The 15,563-nt window shown below is 35.7% G+C and overlaps 1 protein-coding gene across 1 annotated transcript in view; it reads right to left on the bottom strand.

Moving 5' to 3' along the window:
• The window catches only part of LOC142354133 (uncharacterized), a 52,234-nt gene extending 40,723 nt beyond the window's left edge, over positions 1 to 11,511 (bottom strand). Inside the window, exons 1-5 of the mRNA XM_075406401.1 lie at positions 10,457 to 11,511; positions 3,775 to 4,017; positions 3,144 to 3,292; positions 2,340 to 2,622; positions 252 to 444 (exon numbers count right to left, since the gene is read on the bottom strand). Coding sequence (XP_075262516.1) covers positions 252 to 444; positions 2,340 to 2,622; positions 3,144 to 3,292; positions 3,775 to 4,017; positions 10,457 to 11,007 — 1,419 coding nt within the window. The 5' untranslated portion in view covers positions 11,008 to 11,511. The remainder of the gene's footprint in view (positions 1 to 251; positions 445 to 2,339; positions 2,623 to 3,143; positions 3,293 to 3,774; positions 4,018 to 10,456) is intronic.
• Positions 11,512 to 15,563: the final 4,052 nt, after the last annotated feature.

Genomic DNA, 15,563 nt, shown 5'->3' with positions numbered 1-15,563 from the left:
TACACCAATAATGCTCTTATATTCAGACTTGTATATGCTTATGTTCTAATTTTCTTGCGTTTGTTCTTTTTTTGCGGACCTTGGAATCTTGCACGCAGCATAGAAGTACCCGACTTAATCCTGTAACAATACCCATTTGGCTCTCAGCCGTCTTTTGTTCGTCTGTTTTTCTATCTCATAATCAGTCGGTAACTCAAAATCGTTCTACGAAACGCAAGTCCTAGTAATTGTTTCAAATTCAACGAAGTAACCTGTGGATTCAAAACAGACAGCCCAACGTTCAATTTGCCCAGAGATGCCCAGGGGGAGGAGGAGGAGGAAGAGAGAAGAGATAGCTCAGTTGCCCCCTCCACCCAAACTTTGAGGTTCTCTGTCTTGTGGCAGTATTCCAGAGAGAACTGGATCTTACCAGGACCAGAGGGTGATCTGTGAGAGGAGAGTGATCTGAGAACATACGTGAACATATTGTGAACATAACACATGCTATATAATCATCAGCAGAACAAAATCGGGGCAAACTAAGTTAAACAGTTGCTCAGTAATTTTTTTTTAAAAAATTGAGTTAACGCCGAGTCAGTTTCAATACTGAGTAAGGCTAATCGAAAGTCTGATATCAGCACTGATTCATAACTATGATCAAGTCACTTTTTACGAAGCTTGCTGGTCTTGTGCACGTCTTGGCCAAGACTTGGCTAAAAAAGAAAAAAAAAGGTCAGGAAACGCCAAAATTACAGGAACAGCCGGGAAATCGTTAAAAAAATTCTTTTGCTTAACAACTCTTGCTTATTGTTTTTCTCTTACGGGTCAAGAGAATTCAAAAAGATGCTTTGAACTTTGAAATAAATATAGAACTGAAAATATACAAATTTAAGTTAGAATTCAGGTTGGTAATAAAATTTTCGATTAGCTAAAACCATTTTGTATGTTTGCCATGAGAACGTTTTAGGTCCCGTCATGGTGGTCGTTGTTTCCACAATCATAATGAGAATTAAAACCGCCTTGATTAGATCAAACTTATCAGTTTGAAGTCAGTGGATGTTATAATTGAGTATCTGTGAGTGAGAGAATTTTACATCTGATATCTGAGTGATAGGTAGAAATTAAAATGATGGCGCCAGAACAAAATTTAAATTAGAATTCATTTAGCTATTCCGTCATTATTTGTCAATTCGGCATCAAAATTTGTCAGGCAATTTTTGTGAAACTTTAATAGTTGAATTTTCTAAGCTCCTCGATGTTTCTACAAAACCATCCCATCCTTCTTCTTCTTCGTTTTTAAAAAACTTCGTGGGAATTGTTTCTGCATATATGTAGGTTTTTGTTGTTTCTTGTTGAAAATATTTTTCGAGGAACTTCCTGTCGCAAGAGAGGTATGTATAAGGCTTATCATACAAGGTGCTAGAGGGATGTTTATCATGCAAGATCTTGCTGGATAACCGTCTGACTATTTTGATTAGAAAACTTGCATTTTAAAGTTTGAAGCCACTCAGCGGGCAAAGAAACTAATGCAAAGATCTGGTTTTACTAATATTTAACAGCACAGTTTATTTACATTTATTGGTAATAATTTGATAATCATCAACTTCTGATCTATATAATTTAGTTATACTGTGCTTAACAATTAGGACTAGACTAGTAAAAAATGATAATTTGGTCAGTTTTCTGTTTGCAGAATCACAAAAAAAATTGTTGCATAGAAATATGTTTACATTAAAACGAAACATTAAAAAGTAAACTATTATGTCATCAGTTTTCTGGTGCCTATCTGTTAATGCTATATTTAAATGCTAATTATCTAATATTTAAACCTAGTGACATTTTTTTTTTCATTACTGTAATCTATACGAGAAAACTGTCGAACAAACAAACTGCAGATTCATACTAAGTAAACATTATAGGTTGAGAGCTATTTAGGGCGGGGGATTTTTTGACAGATGGAGATTGTGATCATTTTAGCACGTAGTGTCGAACTATTTTTAACTTTGATTGGTTTTTGATTGGCTAAATTTTGCGATAGGATTTGGAGTAAAACAGAGGCTACAATTGGAAATGACCTTTAGCACCTCAAATTTACCATTTATTTTAGAAGAAATGTGAGCTTTTTCAGTAAACAGGTGAATTTGATTGCCCTAAGATGTCGATTTTGAACAGGCAATCAAAATCACCTGTTTACTGAAAAGCTCACATTTCTTCTGGAATAAATGGTAAATTTGAGGTGCTAAAGATCATTTCCAATTGTAGCCTCTGTTTTACTCCAAATCCTATCGCAAAATTTAGCCAATCAAAGAGCAAGAAACGTTTCAGGCAGAAATTTGACCCGGAAAGTTTAAATTATTCACCTTATTGGCGACATTGAAGCATTGGACGTTGTTGCAATTCCATTGTTGGTTGCACCCGATTGTTCGCCCTCACATTCACTTGACTCGTATGTACTCGTGTATATCTCGGGTGTCAGTCTGCCCAGAGACCCAAAGACACCACACCCACCAACCCCTGGCTGAGTTGCGGGATTGGGAGAACTGGCATTACTTCCTCCAGTTCGACTGAAGGACGAGGAATTCGAAATTGCGGATCTGATAAATTTGTCAATCTGCTTTCTCTTAGAGTTCTCAAGTGGTTTTTCTGTTCAAAACCTTAATGCATGCATTGGCGTCAATACGAACCAGCGTCCTACCAATTATAGCGACCTACCAACCATTCGGTCAATTTTACCTCTTTGATTCCACAAAACGTATCTAGATACATCTAAAAAGGACCTTACAGTGTGGGATACGGCAATTAAAGAGAGATCCGATTCAAACAATTAGTTTATAGATCAAACAATAGATTGTCAAACAATAGATCATAGTAAACTACTAGACGTAAACCTTAGAATTGGTATTATAATGGTGTTGGTAATGACCTTACTTCAGAAAAATTTGGAACAAAAGACCTGTCGGGATTGGCTATTTTGCGTAAAGATACAAAGAATTTTTTCCTAATTTTTACCGTCATTTTCAAAAAGATTTTTTGAAAGAACGATCTGTTGTTCAGACATTTTCAAAATCTTTTTCTTTCTATGAGCAACACTTCGAGCGCCCTTATTTGCAAATGTACCTGCCTAGCTGACACCTAATTTGGAATACATTCAAAGAATCAAAAACGTCGACACTTAACAAATCGAGAAGGCAGATTCCTGGATCCCATCCGAGGTGTGAGAGATAAATCCTTCTTTCCAGTGGAAGAGCCAAACTTTCCAAATGCATTGTGAGCTGGTAATGTCATTTTGCGACCGCGCAACGCAAATTGGGCCCTTAAATTGCACATTTCGTTTGAGACATTCTCTGCAAATCTCAAGCATAATTTTAAATTTTTCAAGAGGCAGGATAAAAATCAAGGGTTTGAATTCAAGAGTCTGATCTTGAATTTGGTGTTCAAAGCATGTGTTGTACAAGTTACTGTTGCTTAAGTTACTGCGTCTCTCAGCGCTAGTGGTGTGCTTACTAAGAGTTTAGAGAATTAAAAACAACAAACTGTATGTACTAATCTAATGATACAAAACAAACTGTTAAAGATACAAATTATTGTCTACCTGATGATTAAAAAAGCTCCCTAAATTTTGAATTTTATCAGTTTTATCACCACTATTGTAGCCCACGGTATTTTAGGTTATGGTGTAATTACGGTAATTTGGTGGTGGGGGTAGGGGACAGGGCAATAATTGCTATATGTGATATGACCTATAAGCTGGGTTCCATGATTGGGAAGATTTATATTTTTATGATTTGCACCCACCGTTTTTCCCAAGCTTCGACAGCTTGTCTTTTATGTTCCGACATCTGTCTGTGCAATTCCTCGCTACTGGTTCGACTCAAACTTCGTGACACAACAGCCGAAGTTGACCTCGCAACACTCTCGGCTGCACTGGTGCTAGTCAACAGAAGAGCTGATCGCCACTGACTCAAAGTGGATCCGGATCCACTGGTTAAACTTCCGGTCGAGGCCATGCAGTCGGACAAGAACTTTCGCAGTTTGAACCTTTCAAAAATTTAATACAAATTGAGTGAAAATGTTCTAAAGGATCTGTTCAAGATACACACGCACACGAATTTTTTTTTCCAACTGTCATAATGACACAGCAGGACTAGTTAATCCTGATTACGGAAGATAAAAATTTTTGCCGTATCTGCAAATGTCAAGACCTTTTTGTAACGAAATTAAAAAATCCGTAGATATTTCAGTATATCCGTAGATAAGGGTAGAGAAACCCTTGCTTCTGCTATCCGGTCATTTCCATTGATCAGACAAATTGCTATGGAAATAAGATTTCATTATTCTACGGTTTTAATAGTTTTATAGCTTCTAAAATTTGCAAGTTTGTTTTTAAATTTAATGGAAAAAATTGCAACAAAGAAACCGATACATTACTTGGGGAATCAGGTTACCCTGTTTGGTCTTAATGTCTCTTTCAAGGTTTTGCTGGAGCTATAGTTTCATTATAAGCTAATTTTTTTTTCAAAATGTTTAAGGTTTGCCTCGGCTGCTCTTCCTCACATTCAGAGGTGACTCTCTTCGCTTCTCTTTTTAGCTTGTCTCGTTCTATCATTTTGCTCAAAGACTTTTCTGAACGAAAGAGTCCATCTCTTGATTTCTCCTTTTGAATTCTTTCTATCCCTTGGCCTAACCTGAGCATTTCCAGCAGTCAGTTCTGATGAACGGAGTCTTCTTGGCTCGCACATGTTTGTTGATTTTTCATTCAGCACTTCCTTTACCAATTTGTCCAGGATTCTGGGGTCAGGTTCTGAGATCGCATCTCAAAACGCCGGACGTGCAATCAAGTAGCGTTTGCAACGAATATCTTTTTTGAATTGTTTGCTCTTTTGTGAGCTTCCTTGGGTTCCTTGGCCATTTTCATTGTATGATTGTTCAGTCTTTCCTTTTATGAGCTTGTCAGGTCTCTTACTCAGAGATATATTGCTGTGGACAACTTAGTCAACGCAAAGTTTGTCACAATCAGCTCCTTTTTTCTAGGTTGTCGTCATGTCCTAATCCGTTCATCAGTCTTCAAAAAGAAAACTTTCATCTTGTGTTCAGTAAAAATTCCGAAATGACTGAAGTGTTGGGGCTAATTTCCAGGCATGATTTTCCTTTTGTAATCTCTGTTGCCAGATAGTCGTACAGATATAGGGCAGTCGCCGCAGAAGGTCACCCTAATTTTTAAACTCATAGTTTATCTGGTCATCATTCAGTGTACATTTCGCCAATTTCTTAATGCGTGCAACGCACTCAATTTTGTCAACAATTTCAGTCCAAGCATAAGCGATCAGCAATTTTGATCTTACATCGCTGTTTCTGCAAATGTTTTTTGAATTTTCTTCTGAGAGAGGAACGATTTAAATGCTCCTGAAAAATTTTGGGTCGCACGTAAGACCAACACCAGCTGATGTTCTCTATGCATCATAGGAAACGCCACTGTAGTACAGCTTGTAGTTGCCATATTTGCTTGCAACACAGCTTCGCAATTGTAATTCATTACTCAGCGCTAATAGGTTGTAATTCGTAATTCAATTAGTTGGCGCTAATAGGTTTATGACTATTATCTTTCTGTTGCATAAGTGAGCACGGAGACGACAATTTTAATTGCATAGTGATTTGCAATTCCCTTGAACAATTTTTACACTGACGATTGGTGGAAGCCATGCTATTCTCTACCGATATTTTTCTTGCTCACTCTCTCTCTCTCTCTCTCTCTCTCTCTCTCTCTCTCGTTTGCAGTAGCATTTTTCGACGAATTTTTAGCTTGGGGTGTCTTGCCATATTGGCTTACTTGACCAAATCAGATTAACACTCGATCTTTTTAGGGGCGTGGCTAGTGTTTTTTGCGAGTGTGCTTCGTAATTTTCTTAGTAGAAATAGTGTCTTAGCAAAGTAATCCCCCATCACTAAATTGCAACGCAATGAAAAATTAAAACAAAGAGCTCTGAAAACTTCTGCAGAGATCCTAATGAACTCGGATTAGATTACCTTAAAAACACTGAAGTTTTTGAAAGTACCAGGTTGAGGTGGCGTCTTCTAGACGAAGGAGTTAATTGTTTTGCAAGATAATCAGAACCAGAAACCAAGCACGAATTGGTCAACAAAACTGACTGAAACAATGTCATTTTTGTTTCCGATGAGCAACAGGCTCTATGAAAACAATATGTGGACTGACAAACATACAAGACTCTAGATTAAGAGAAACTAAAACAAGAGCCAGTAAGGGTCTTTATTGATCTTTTCAAAGCTTTTTAATTGGTTAGTGGAGAATCCATGATGAAATTGCTGAAGAATTTTGACGTTAAAAACATCAGAAGGCCGATATTGCATATATTTGATAACGCTTCTGGTTAACTAAGCTCAAAGTCAAACTTCATTCAATTTCAAACTGGAAAAAGGGTCAGATATGGATGTGTCATCGCAACAGAAAGCTTGAGTGTAATATTTGACAATTATTTTAAAAGGAGTCTAGGCATAACTGAAAGTCTTGCTTCGTAAATGGATTACTGATTCCGGCTGAAAACATCTAGTGCAGATCAAAAGATTTAATCAAACCGAATTAAATTTGTAGATAGAAAAGCCGACATAGAAATAACATTTCCGAAAACTGAACTAATGACAGTTAACATGGATTGAACTTAAGGCCGCCCTTCAAGGCAAACCACTGAAATTAGTCACTGACTTGAGGTATTTATGTAAAAATAAACGGCGACTCTCAAAAAGATGCCGCTGTGAATTTTAAGCGAACTGAATTCAAAGTAGCTTATGTTAAAAAGAGAAGTCAGTTCAACTCTCATAACGAGAGTCAGATATAGGTTGATCAAAACGCAAAGCCTTCATTTAGTCCTTAAGATCTGTAGCAAAAGAATGAAATTAGTAAAGAAATACTTGCACTAAAAGTACCTTTGAGAGACATCATGGTAGAACCCTCGGTAAGAAGAGCGGAGCTAGGTTTTAGTCTCATGAACCTGCATGACAATGAGTTGTTACGGCAGAGGGGTAAATATATGAAAACGATTGGAAGACTACCTCAGAATTGAACTGATTTCAGATTGCAAGCAAAAAATATTTATTGAGATTGGGGACTAACTAACATAACTCTTTTCCAAGCAGATAACAAGCCCGTGGGACAACGATATTTCTCACTAGGGCTCCAGAATTACTTAAAAAACTACATGTTGGCTTCAGAACTTTAAGAAAATTCCAATCTTCCAGTGATTAAAAGTGATAATGGCACTGAGGAATCAGACTGTACAGCGGCTGTGATGCAAAAACAAGGTGCTGTACATCTTTGACCACTATGACCTCTGACATAAGAACTCATCAAAATTAATCAGGATCAATGCTCGACAAAAGTCAACAGTTGGAAACTTTTCTAACCCCTATGGAGGAGGCGCATCTTGTTGTTCCTATAAAACTCTCTAGAGAATGTCATCTTTCTATTTTTTTTGGCATCTTCAAAAGCTTGGAATTTAATGACAGACACATAGGGAAAAGACATATGCTCGGACAATCCACGTAGCAAAGGCTAGAAGACTTCTCATAGCGGCAACGATGTACTCTCAGTTTTTAACCTATTTTGATGTTTTTTAGCTAAAAAACAAAATTCTAACTTTTGGAAAGTTTTCTAAGGAAAAAACGTTTTCCAAAAATGGAGAAAACAAAAAAAGGATGTTGAGATCTTATTCAAATTTTGATTGATAAATAAATTCTGTAAATTCCAATATTATTTTTTAACTGGAGAGTTACATTTCTAGACAATTACCGTTTCTGATTATGCTTTAACTAACTGATTAATAACGTTTGCTTTTCTTTAAAAACGCTGAAGTTTGTGAAAGTACCAGGTTGTTTAATCACAAAAAGTGTTAAATATCATCTGAACAGAAACAAGTGAAGCGAACAAAGATTTTAAGCATATGAAAATTTTCAGTTTTATTAAGAAAGAGATGAAGACGTACTCAAATCAACCACCTGTATAAACTCGAGAACCAGAGATACAATATTTCGCAAGATTATCAAAACGAAAATTCGAGGACAATCTGATCAACAAATCTGGACCAATGTCATCTTGATTTATGATAAGGAATAGGTTCTAGGGAAACGATATGTGCACTGAAAAAATTTATACAAGATTTTCGATTTAGAGAAACTAAAACAAGAGCTAGTAAGTGACTTTTTCGATCTTGTCAAAGCTTTAAAATCGGTTAGTTGACAACCCTAGATGCGATCGCTGAAAAATTTTGACTTTGGAAAACGTCAGAAGGCCGATATTGCAAATTTTTAATATTTCTTCTGGTGAACTAGAATCAAAGTCGAATTTCGTTCAATTTCCACACAGGGAAAGCGTGTCAAGCATGGATGTGTTGTCGGAACAGAAACTTTCAGTCTAATACTTGACAATATTTGTAGAAGGAGTCTAATCATAACTGAATATCTTGCTTGCGCAAATCATTTAGTAATTCCGGCAGAAAAAGCAAAAGCAAATTAAATTAAATAATCAAATTGAGCTCAACCTGTAGGTAGAGAAAGCCGACATAGAAATGAAATTTCCGAAAATTGAACTAATGACCGTTAACATGGCTCGAACGTAATGTCGCCCTTCAAGGCAAAGGACTGAAATAAGTCACTGAGTTTCAGTATTGGTTAAAATAAAACGGCCACTCTCAAACAGATGCCTCTGTGAATACTGAACGCACTGAAGCCAAAGTAGCTATTGTTAAAGTGAGACGTGCGTTAGTCGGATCAACTCTCATAACGAGAGTCAGATATAGGTTGATCTAAATGTGCAAAAACAACTTGACCTGGATGAGATTGAAGGAGCCACAGCTTATGACTATGACTAGGAAAGTGACACAAAGGGCGCCATTTTCAACAAAGCCGTCGATTAGTCCTTAAGACCTGTAGCAAAAAAAAAGAAATTACTAATGAAATACTTGCATTAAGAGTAGCTTTGAGAGACATCATGGTATAACTCCCAGAAGAAGAGCGGAGCTATATTTGAGTCCCTGGGACCTGCATGAAGATGAGTTCATGAGAGATAGGGGTAAATGTATATGACAATGATTGGAAAATTACCCCAGATTTGAATTTATTTGAGATTGCGAACAAAAAAATATTGATCGAGAATGGCGACGGATTAAACATAACTCTTTTCCAAGCAGATAACCTGCCCGTGGGACAAAAGTAATTCTCGCTATGGGCTCCAGAATGACTTGAAAAACTGCATAGTAGCTTCAGAACTGGAAGAAATCCCCCCTCCTCCAGTGATCGAAAGTGATAATGGCACTGAGGAATCAGAGCGTACAGCAAAACCAAAAAGCACTGAATTGAAGAGAATGCAATGACGCAAAACAAGGATCTGTACATCATTGACCAATATGACCTCTGACATAAAAACTCATCTATAATGTTCTGAACCATTGCTCGACAAAAGTCGATAGTTCGAAACTTTTATAACCCCTATGGCGGAGGTCATCTTGTTGTTCCTATAAACCCTTCCAGAGAAAGTCATCTTTCTCTTTTTTGCCATCTTCAAAAGCTTGGAATTTAATGTCAGGCACATAGGGAAAAGACATATGCTTGTTCAATCCAAGTAGCAAACGCCAGAAGACTTCTCGTAGCGGCAAAGAAGTACTCTCCGTTTTTTAAACTAATTTTATGTTTCGTAGACAAAAAACAAAACTATAGCTTTTGGAATTTTTTTCTGAAGGAAATAATAAACGCTTTACACGTTTGGAGAAAACAATGAAGGTTGCTAAGATCTTATTCAAATTTTTTCGATATGTAAATGCGGAGAGTTGCGATTTTAATTTTTAACTGGCGAGTTACATTTCTAAACAATTACCGTTTCTGATTATGCTTTTAACTAATTGATTAATAACGTTTTCATTTCTTTAAAAAACAAAAAATCGGTTTAATAGACGCCACATGCCGAACAAAAACCTAGCTCGAATTCAGAAAAAAATTCTCTCATCATAAGAAACACGAAAATTTGATCACATGCTGTTTCGTGGGAATAAAAGTGTAATCTGAGCAATTTCGGATACCAAAAAGAAAAAGCAGAGTTTAAACACTGAAAAAAATCTAGTCAAAACAGTTTTGAACGCAATATGGTCCAGTTGGTACGGTCCTGCATTCAAAATTTAGAAGAGATTTCGAGAAGATATCGAGAATCGAGATTTCAAAATTGAGATGATCGCAAATAATGAACGACGAAAGTCTGATCAGAGCACTTTCGGTTGTACGTTGGGCTTATTGGAGCGGTTTGGAATAAATGAGAATCCAACCACAGGCGTCTTCGAACACTCGAAAATTTGATCTGATGTTCGTTGAAACGCACAAATCTCTACATAAAATTTCTTTAGAATACATAACATTATGGTGTGAGACATCTGCAGATGATAAAAGTTCGACGTTTATATAATTTATTTTTATTACGAACCTGTGACTATCATCGTTGTCTTGTGAGTCTTGGCTTCCAGGAACTTCAAGGCTATCTGTAACTGGGTAAGCACTTGGAACACGAAGAAGAACTTTTCCCTTAATCACAGCCGGACTCCTTTTACGGCCATGGTCCTCCTTTGGATGTTGCGTGGTTCTGAGTTTGGGATATCCTCTGGATTCCGGACCATGACGACATTGATGGTCATGTCCAAAATGCGTATCCCTTGTGAGTTGCTCATGTTCTAACTTCTGGTGATATTTTTGACGATGTTGCTGATTTTGGTTCTGTTTATTTCGGTGATGTTTTTCTTTAAGCTCTGAGGTCCAGACTTGAATTTCTGGCTCATTTCGAACGTCCAGAAGACGGGGTTGTTGGTACCCGGCGATGTCTTTGGTCTCTTTTGAGGGCTGGCGACGTATGACCAGGTTGATGGCACTACGGTAAAATCCTTCTGTTCCATTGCTAAATTTCACTGGACTGGTATTAAAAGAGCGTCCTCTGGCTGAGAGAGATTTGGTAGCCAGTCGTGGCGACCTCTTGTCTGACATAAGTGAAGCTATATATGTTGCCAAAAAAATAATCCAGGACAATTGATGCTAAAGACAAAATAAATATATAATTGCTGAAAAATTTTAATCCACAATACTCAAGTTCAGCAGTTATGATGATGAGTAATTAGACATAGAAACACATCATTGCCGGGTTCGAAACTGCAGTGAATAGCGAGTGTTGAATGCGATGAAATTGTGTGAATGTGATGAAAGCAATGCAAAATAATGATTGTTGTGAAATGAATAATAATTCACCACAATTCACTTCAGATTTTACGAAAATTCTCTGCAATTATTTTAATATACAATGGCGTAAATCTAACTTTAAAACAAAAGAAACTGCTTGAATATGAATTTTTGCGGGTGGAACGAAAACGTTTTGAAAATAAAGTATAAAAAAGATTTTCGCGAACAAGCGATTAACAAAAAAACAGTTACTGTAATGGTAAGAAGTTTACAGGACAGACTTTGGTTTTTAGACCGTGATTAGATTGTGATTGGGGTTTGAGGCCTTTCCAAAGTGCCAACCCGAACCTAGCTCCATATACGAATCAGTACTGGGTACGTCTAAAAGCAATTCCTCGTCTGTACTGATTCATGCACTGTTTCACGTCAATTTTTTTTCTACTTGCCAGACGTGCGTTTACACTGGTTTTACAATTGACATACCTGCGCCGATTCTGACTTTTAATTGCCAGACTGGGGCCAATTCAGATACTATACTTGCCCGAATGAGATTTGATTTTTTACTCAGAAAAGGTCCTATATTTCAGTAACAGAAATAATTTTCAAGAGTTCAAAGAAGATTGAAACGAGAAGAATTCTGAAACTCAAGGAGAACAGGACTGATTTTATAGAGAGCGATTGAGAAGAATGAAGAATTCTTCAACAAAACAAACACACTTATTTGAACCTTTAATGAGCAAAAACTTTTGATTCCGAATCAAAGTTTGATAACAAAGATTTGTATTAATTCACATTTTCATTTTAAAAAAAAATTGGAACATCAAAGTATCGGGACATCAAAATATTCTGACCTCAATTGGCAAGTGGTGCAGGACATCATTTGCTAGGTTTTTCTTGAGTTTGCTCTTTTTCCAAAGGCTTCCTAAAGAACATTATCTCCGACTGCTTTGCAATACTCCAAAAAAGAAGACTGAGATGCCGTATATGCTCATATCTAGCTTCTCGACTAATGAGCCTATTATGACGACTTGAAATCAGCTCCTGAGGTAAAAATGGAACAAGGAGGCTCGGTAATGTGCGTACCCAAATAAAAATCCGACCCCGTTCATCCATATTATTAACATAATTGGCTATCAAATGATGAAGAGATCAAAAACGTAGATAGCGTTCAAAAAAACAACCAAAGGAATATAATAATGCCACGCTAGAGGACAGTTTTTGATGATAGAACTACTAAAAAGGACCATTCAAACGACTACCACTTGATGTCTACAATTAAAAAAGTCATAATAAAATCAAACTCAAGTCAGATATAATCTAAACAAAACAGTTTAACCTATACTTCAATAGAAAAAATATGGGACCGGTTCTCAAAACAACTGGTTTACAGGTCGACAAAAAGCGAAAAAATAGCAAAGTGCAAAATTAAAAAATACGTTTCTATTTTTGAAAACAATTAACTTCACAGTTATTAATGTCATTAGATATCACCTGAAATCACTGAAATTTTCATTTATCTCTCCATAAATAACAATTGAGACATGACAGAATCCAATCTTCAACTGTGCAAAAGTTTTGCAGGCAATGGGACTGATGATTATTTTTTTAAACCAAAAAAAAGCCGAGGAAAAGTTTGAAGCTAAAACGGTTACAAGTGTTAATTTATAGCTCACTGCAAACGGGTTGTGACCTGTGTTTACAAAGACTGAACTACAATTCAACCAAAAAACTACTTTAAAAAATGACAAAGCTCTAAAACCCAAATTTGTTTTGGAAACAAATATTTCCAAGAGTCATTACCGTTTTAAGATTTCAACAAAATGCAATGAATTAAGTTGCAACACCTTAGGAAGCCAATTGAGCCTATTAATAATGGGACCACGCCATGACCCCACAAAAAAACAAAAACATAACAAACACACAAAGAAGCCAAAACTTCAAACAATTTTACGACATCACATTATTCAAGGCACTATACTTATATGATGTTAGCCGCAAGAACTGTAAATCAACTTTTTCTCCACATCCTAACATCAGCGAGCTCTCCCCATAAAAGGACAACATAGACACGACAACAAAAAGAAACCCAAAAATTGAACAGTATATAAATCTCGAAAATTTTATTTGAAAATAAATGGTCGAAGCAATGAGTCATCAAACGTAATAGAGACTTATAATCAGTGAGATTGAGTTACATGGTGACCAAATTGAAAGCAAAAACAGACAGTTGAAAAAAACTGTTTTAAAAAATTTGAAAGGCATTAAAAACAAACAGCTATAAACAGAAATCTTTATCTAGGCGGAGTTATACGTCCTGCGGAAGCAATTGAGACCTTTCGTTATCAATTATATGGCGGACAAAAACAAAGGGAAAGATAGCCCAAAGAGCATAAACTATTCAACGAAAACAATTAATATACACACATACGCATTTTTCCAACGCTGATCAAAATTCCTAGCATTCTTTCTTTCAATTAGATTTGCCAAAAATGTGATAATTCGACAAGGAAAGAGAACGGAGTAAAAAAAATGCAATTATACTCAAAAATGAAAATAAAAATAAAATTATTTGAAAACGGGTAGTATCAAAACAAAGAACACACAAGTTGAATATAAAACCGTTCATAGCAATAATGTATTACTCAAACGGAATTGGTATTTGCCTGTTTTTACTGAAGCTACGCCCGACGTTGAGAGAAGGTTATAAGAGTGGCGAAATTCAAAAATTCACCGATCTTTTCTTAAAACAAATATATTCACAAAATAAAAAGTCATAAGAGACATTAGATAACAACAGAAAGAACTGTCTAGGTTCATCTATACCTGCTAAAAAATTTAAATGCATCTTTGATTGGAGACACTAAGTCGTTGCGCTACAAAAAGTATAACAAATGTAGGCAAAACTCACGAATTCTTTAAAATTTTAACAAAAATCATTCGTCAAAGCCATAAAAACCATGAGTTTTACTCTTAAACCATATTATAATTTCGTTGGAAATTTTTTTTGCAAATAGTATCTGACATTAATTGAGCCCTGATTTGAGGTTCATGTCAATAATTTACAAAAAAAAACAATTACATAGACGAAATGCTTTGAAAAAAAAGTCGCGCCCTATTTCAACCCATTTTTTATCGTAAGGATCCACGGTGAGATCAACATCAGCCCAGATTGCTGCGCGTCTAACAAAACATTCAATTGTTCAAATGATTGCGAAATAGATCAATTTTTAAACAAAATTTTCAGTTTGTCAAAAAATAAATAATGTTTTTTTTGTAATTATCGAGTTTAAATTTGCGAAAAAACTTGCAAAATTCTGATTCAGAAGACTCATAAAGCCAGTGGGCTTACAACTAGCTCCTTTTTGAGCTTAAAAAAATTTTGACCGCAGTTTTAAGGTGTCTAATTCCAGCAAATTTAAAGCAGGTGGGGCTAAAAAAAATAGCAAATGTGGTCCTATTTTTCTCGAATTAAGTCTGATTTCTGAAAAATTTAGCATAAATTCTAGCCAAAAACTTGGATCAAACAACTCAGCAACCCTCTTTTATCTTTCGAGATGAAATAAAAAGCAGTACAGTTAACAATTTTTTTTTAAGCAAAATTGATAAAAAATTTGTTCAAAAATATTGAAAGTTTGAATAAAAACAGGAATTATTCACAAAACTTTAGGTCTCGATAACTCCCTATAGAAACCAAAAAATAAAATTTTTTTTAAATTCCTTATTCTACGCCGGACTGGTTTTCTAATGATACCACTAACAACTCTCTACGATGATTATATCGATCGGCCAAAATTGACTGAACAAAAAAAAACATAGCCGGAAGAATTCCGGAAGCGAATCGAGGCATCAAAACTTCACTAACAAAACCGTAATTGCAGCGGAAGCCACTTTTTTGTATTAAACCATTAACTCACTACCTCTCATGGTCTGCTCTAAAAATTGTTGAAACTTAAGCCACCGTCACTAAGAGAAACAAAATGCAGAAATTTATATCATTGAAAACGTTTGGCAACGTTAAAAAACAGAAATTATTAAAGTGGTCAAATAATTAAAAGACTGAAAAAGTTGACAAGGTTATCAATTGCCCTCAAATAATTCATGATTTTAATTTGAAAAAGATCGCGAAAGCAAACGGCAGATAATAATCTTAGAAAGTAAGTTAAATCTTTTCAAAACAGAAAGCTCAAATTTAAGAATCAAAGAACACCTATAATTACACTTCTAATCACTGCAATTAAGACAAAAAAAACAACACACACGTTCCTTGTTGTACATATGCTAGACAACTTGATTTGATACTAATTCAAAAGTTAAATTGATCATAGAAAAGACATAAGCAGCAGAAGTATATTCAAAGGCAAAAAATC

This window comes from Convolutriloba macropyga, chromosome 15 (genome assembly GCF_964194025.1).
Source record: "Convolutriloba macropyga chromosome 15, txConMacr16.3, whole genome shotgun sequence".
In the NCBI taxonomy this organism is placed as follows: domain Eukaryota; kingdom Metazoa; phylum Xenacoelomorpha; order Acoela; family Convolutidae; genus Convolutriloba; species Convolutriloba macropyga.
The sequence above is the reverse complement of the archived record's forward strand: the minus strand, read 5'-3'. Positions and strand labels throughout refer to the sequence as shown.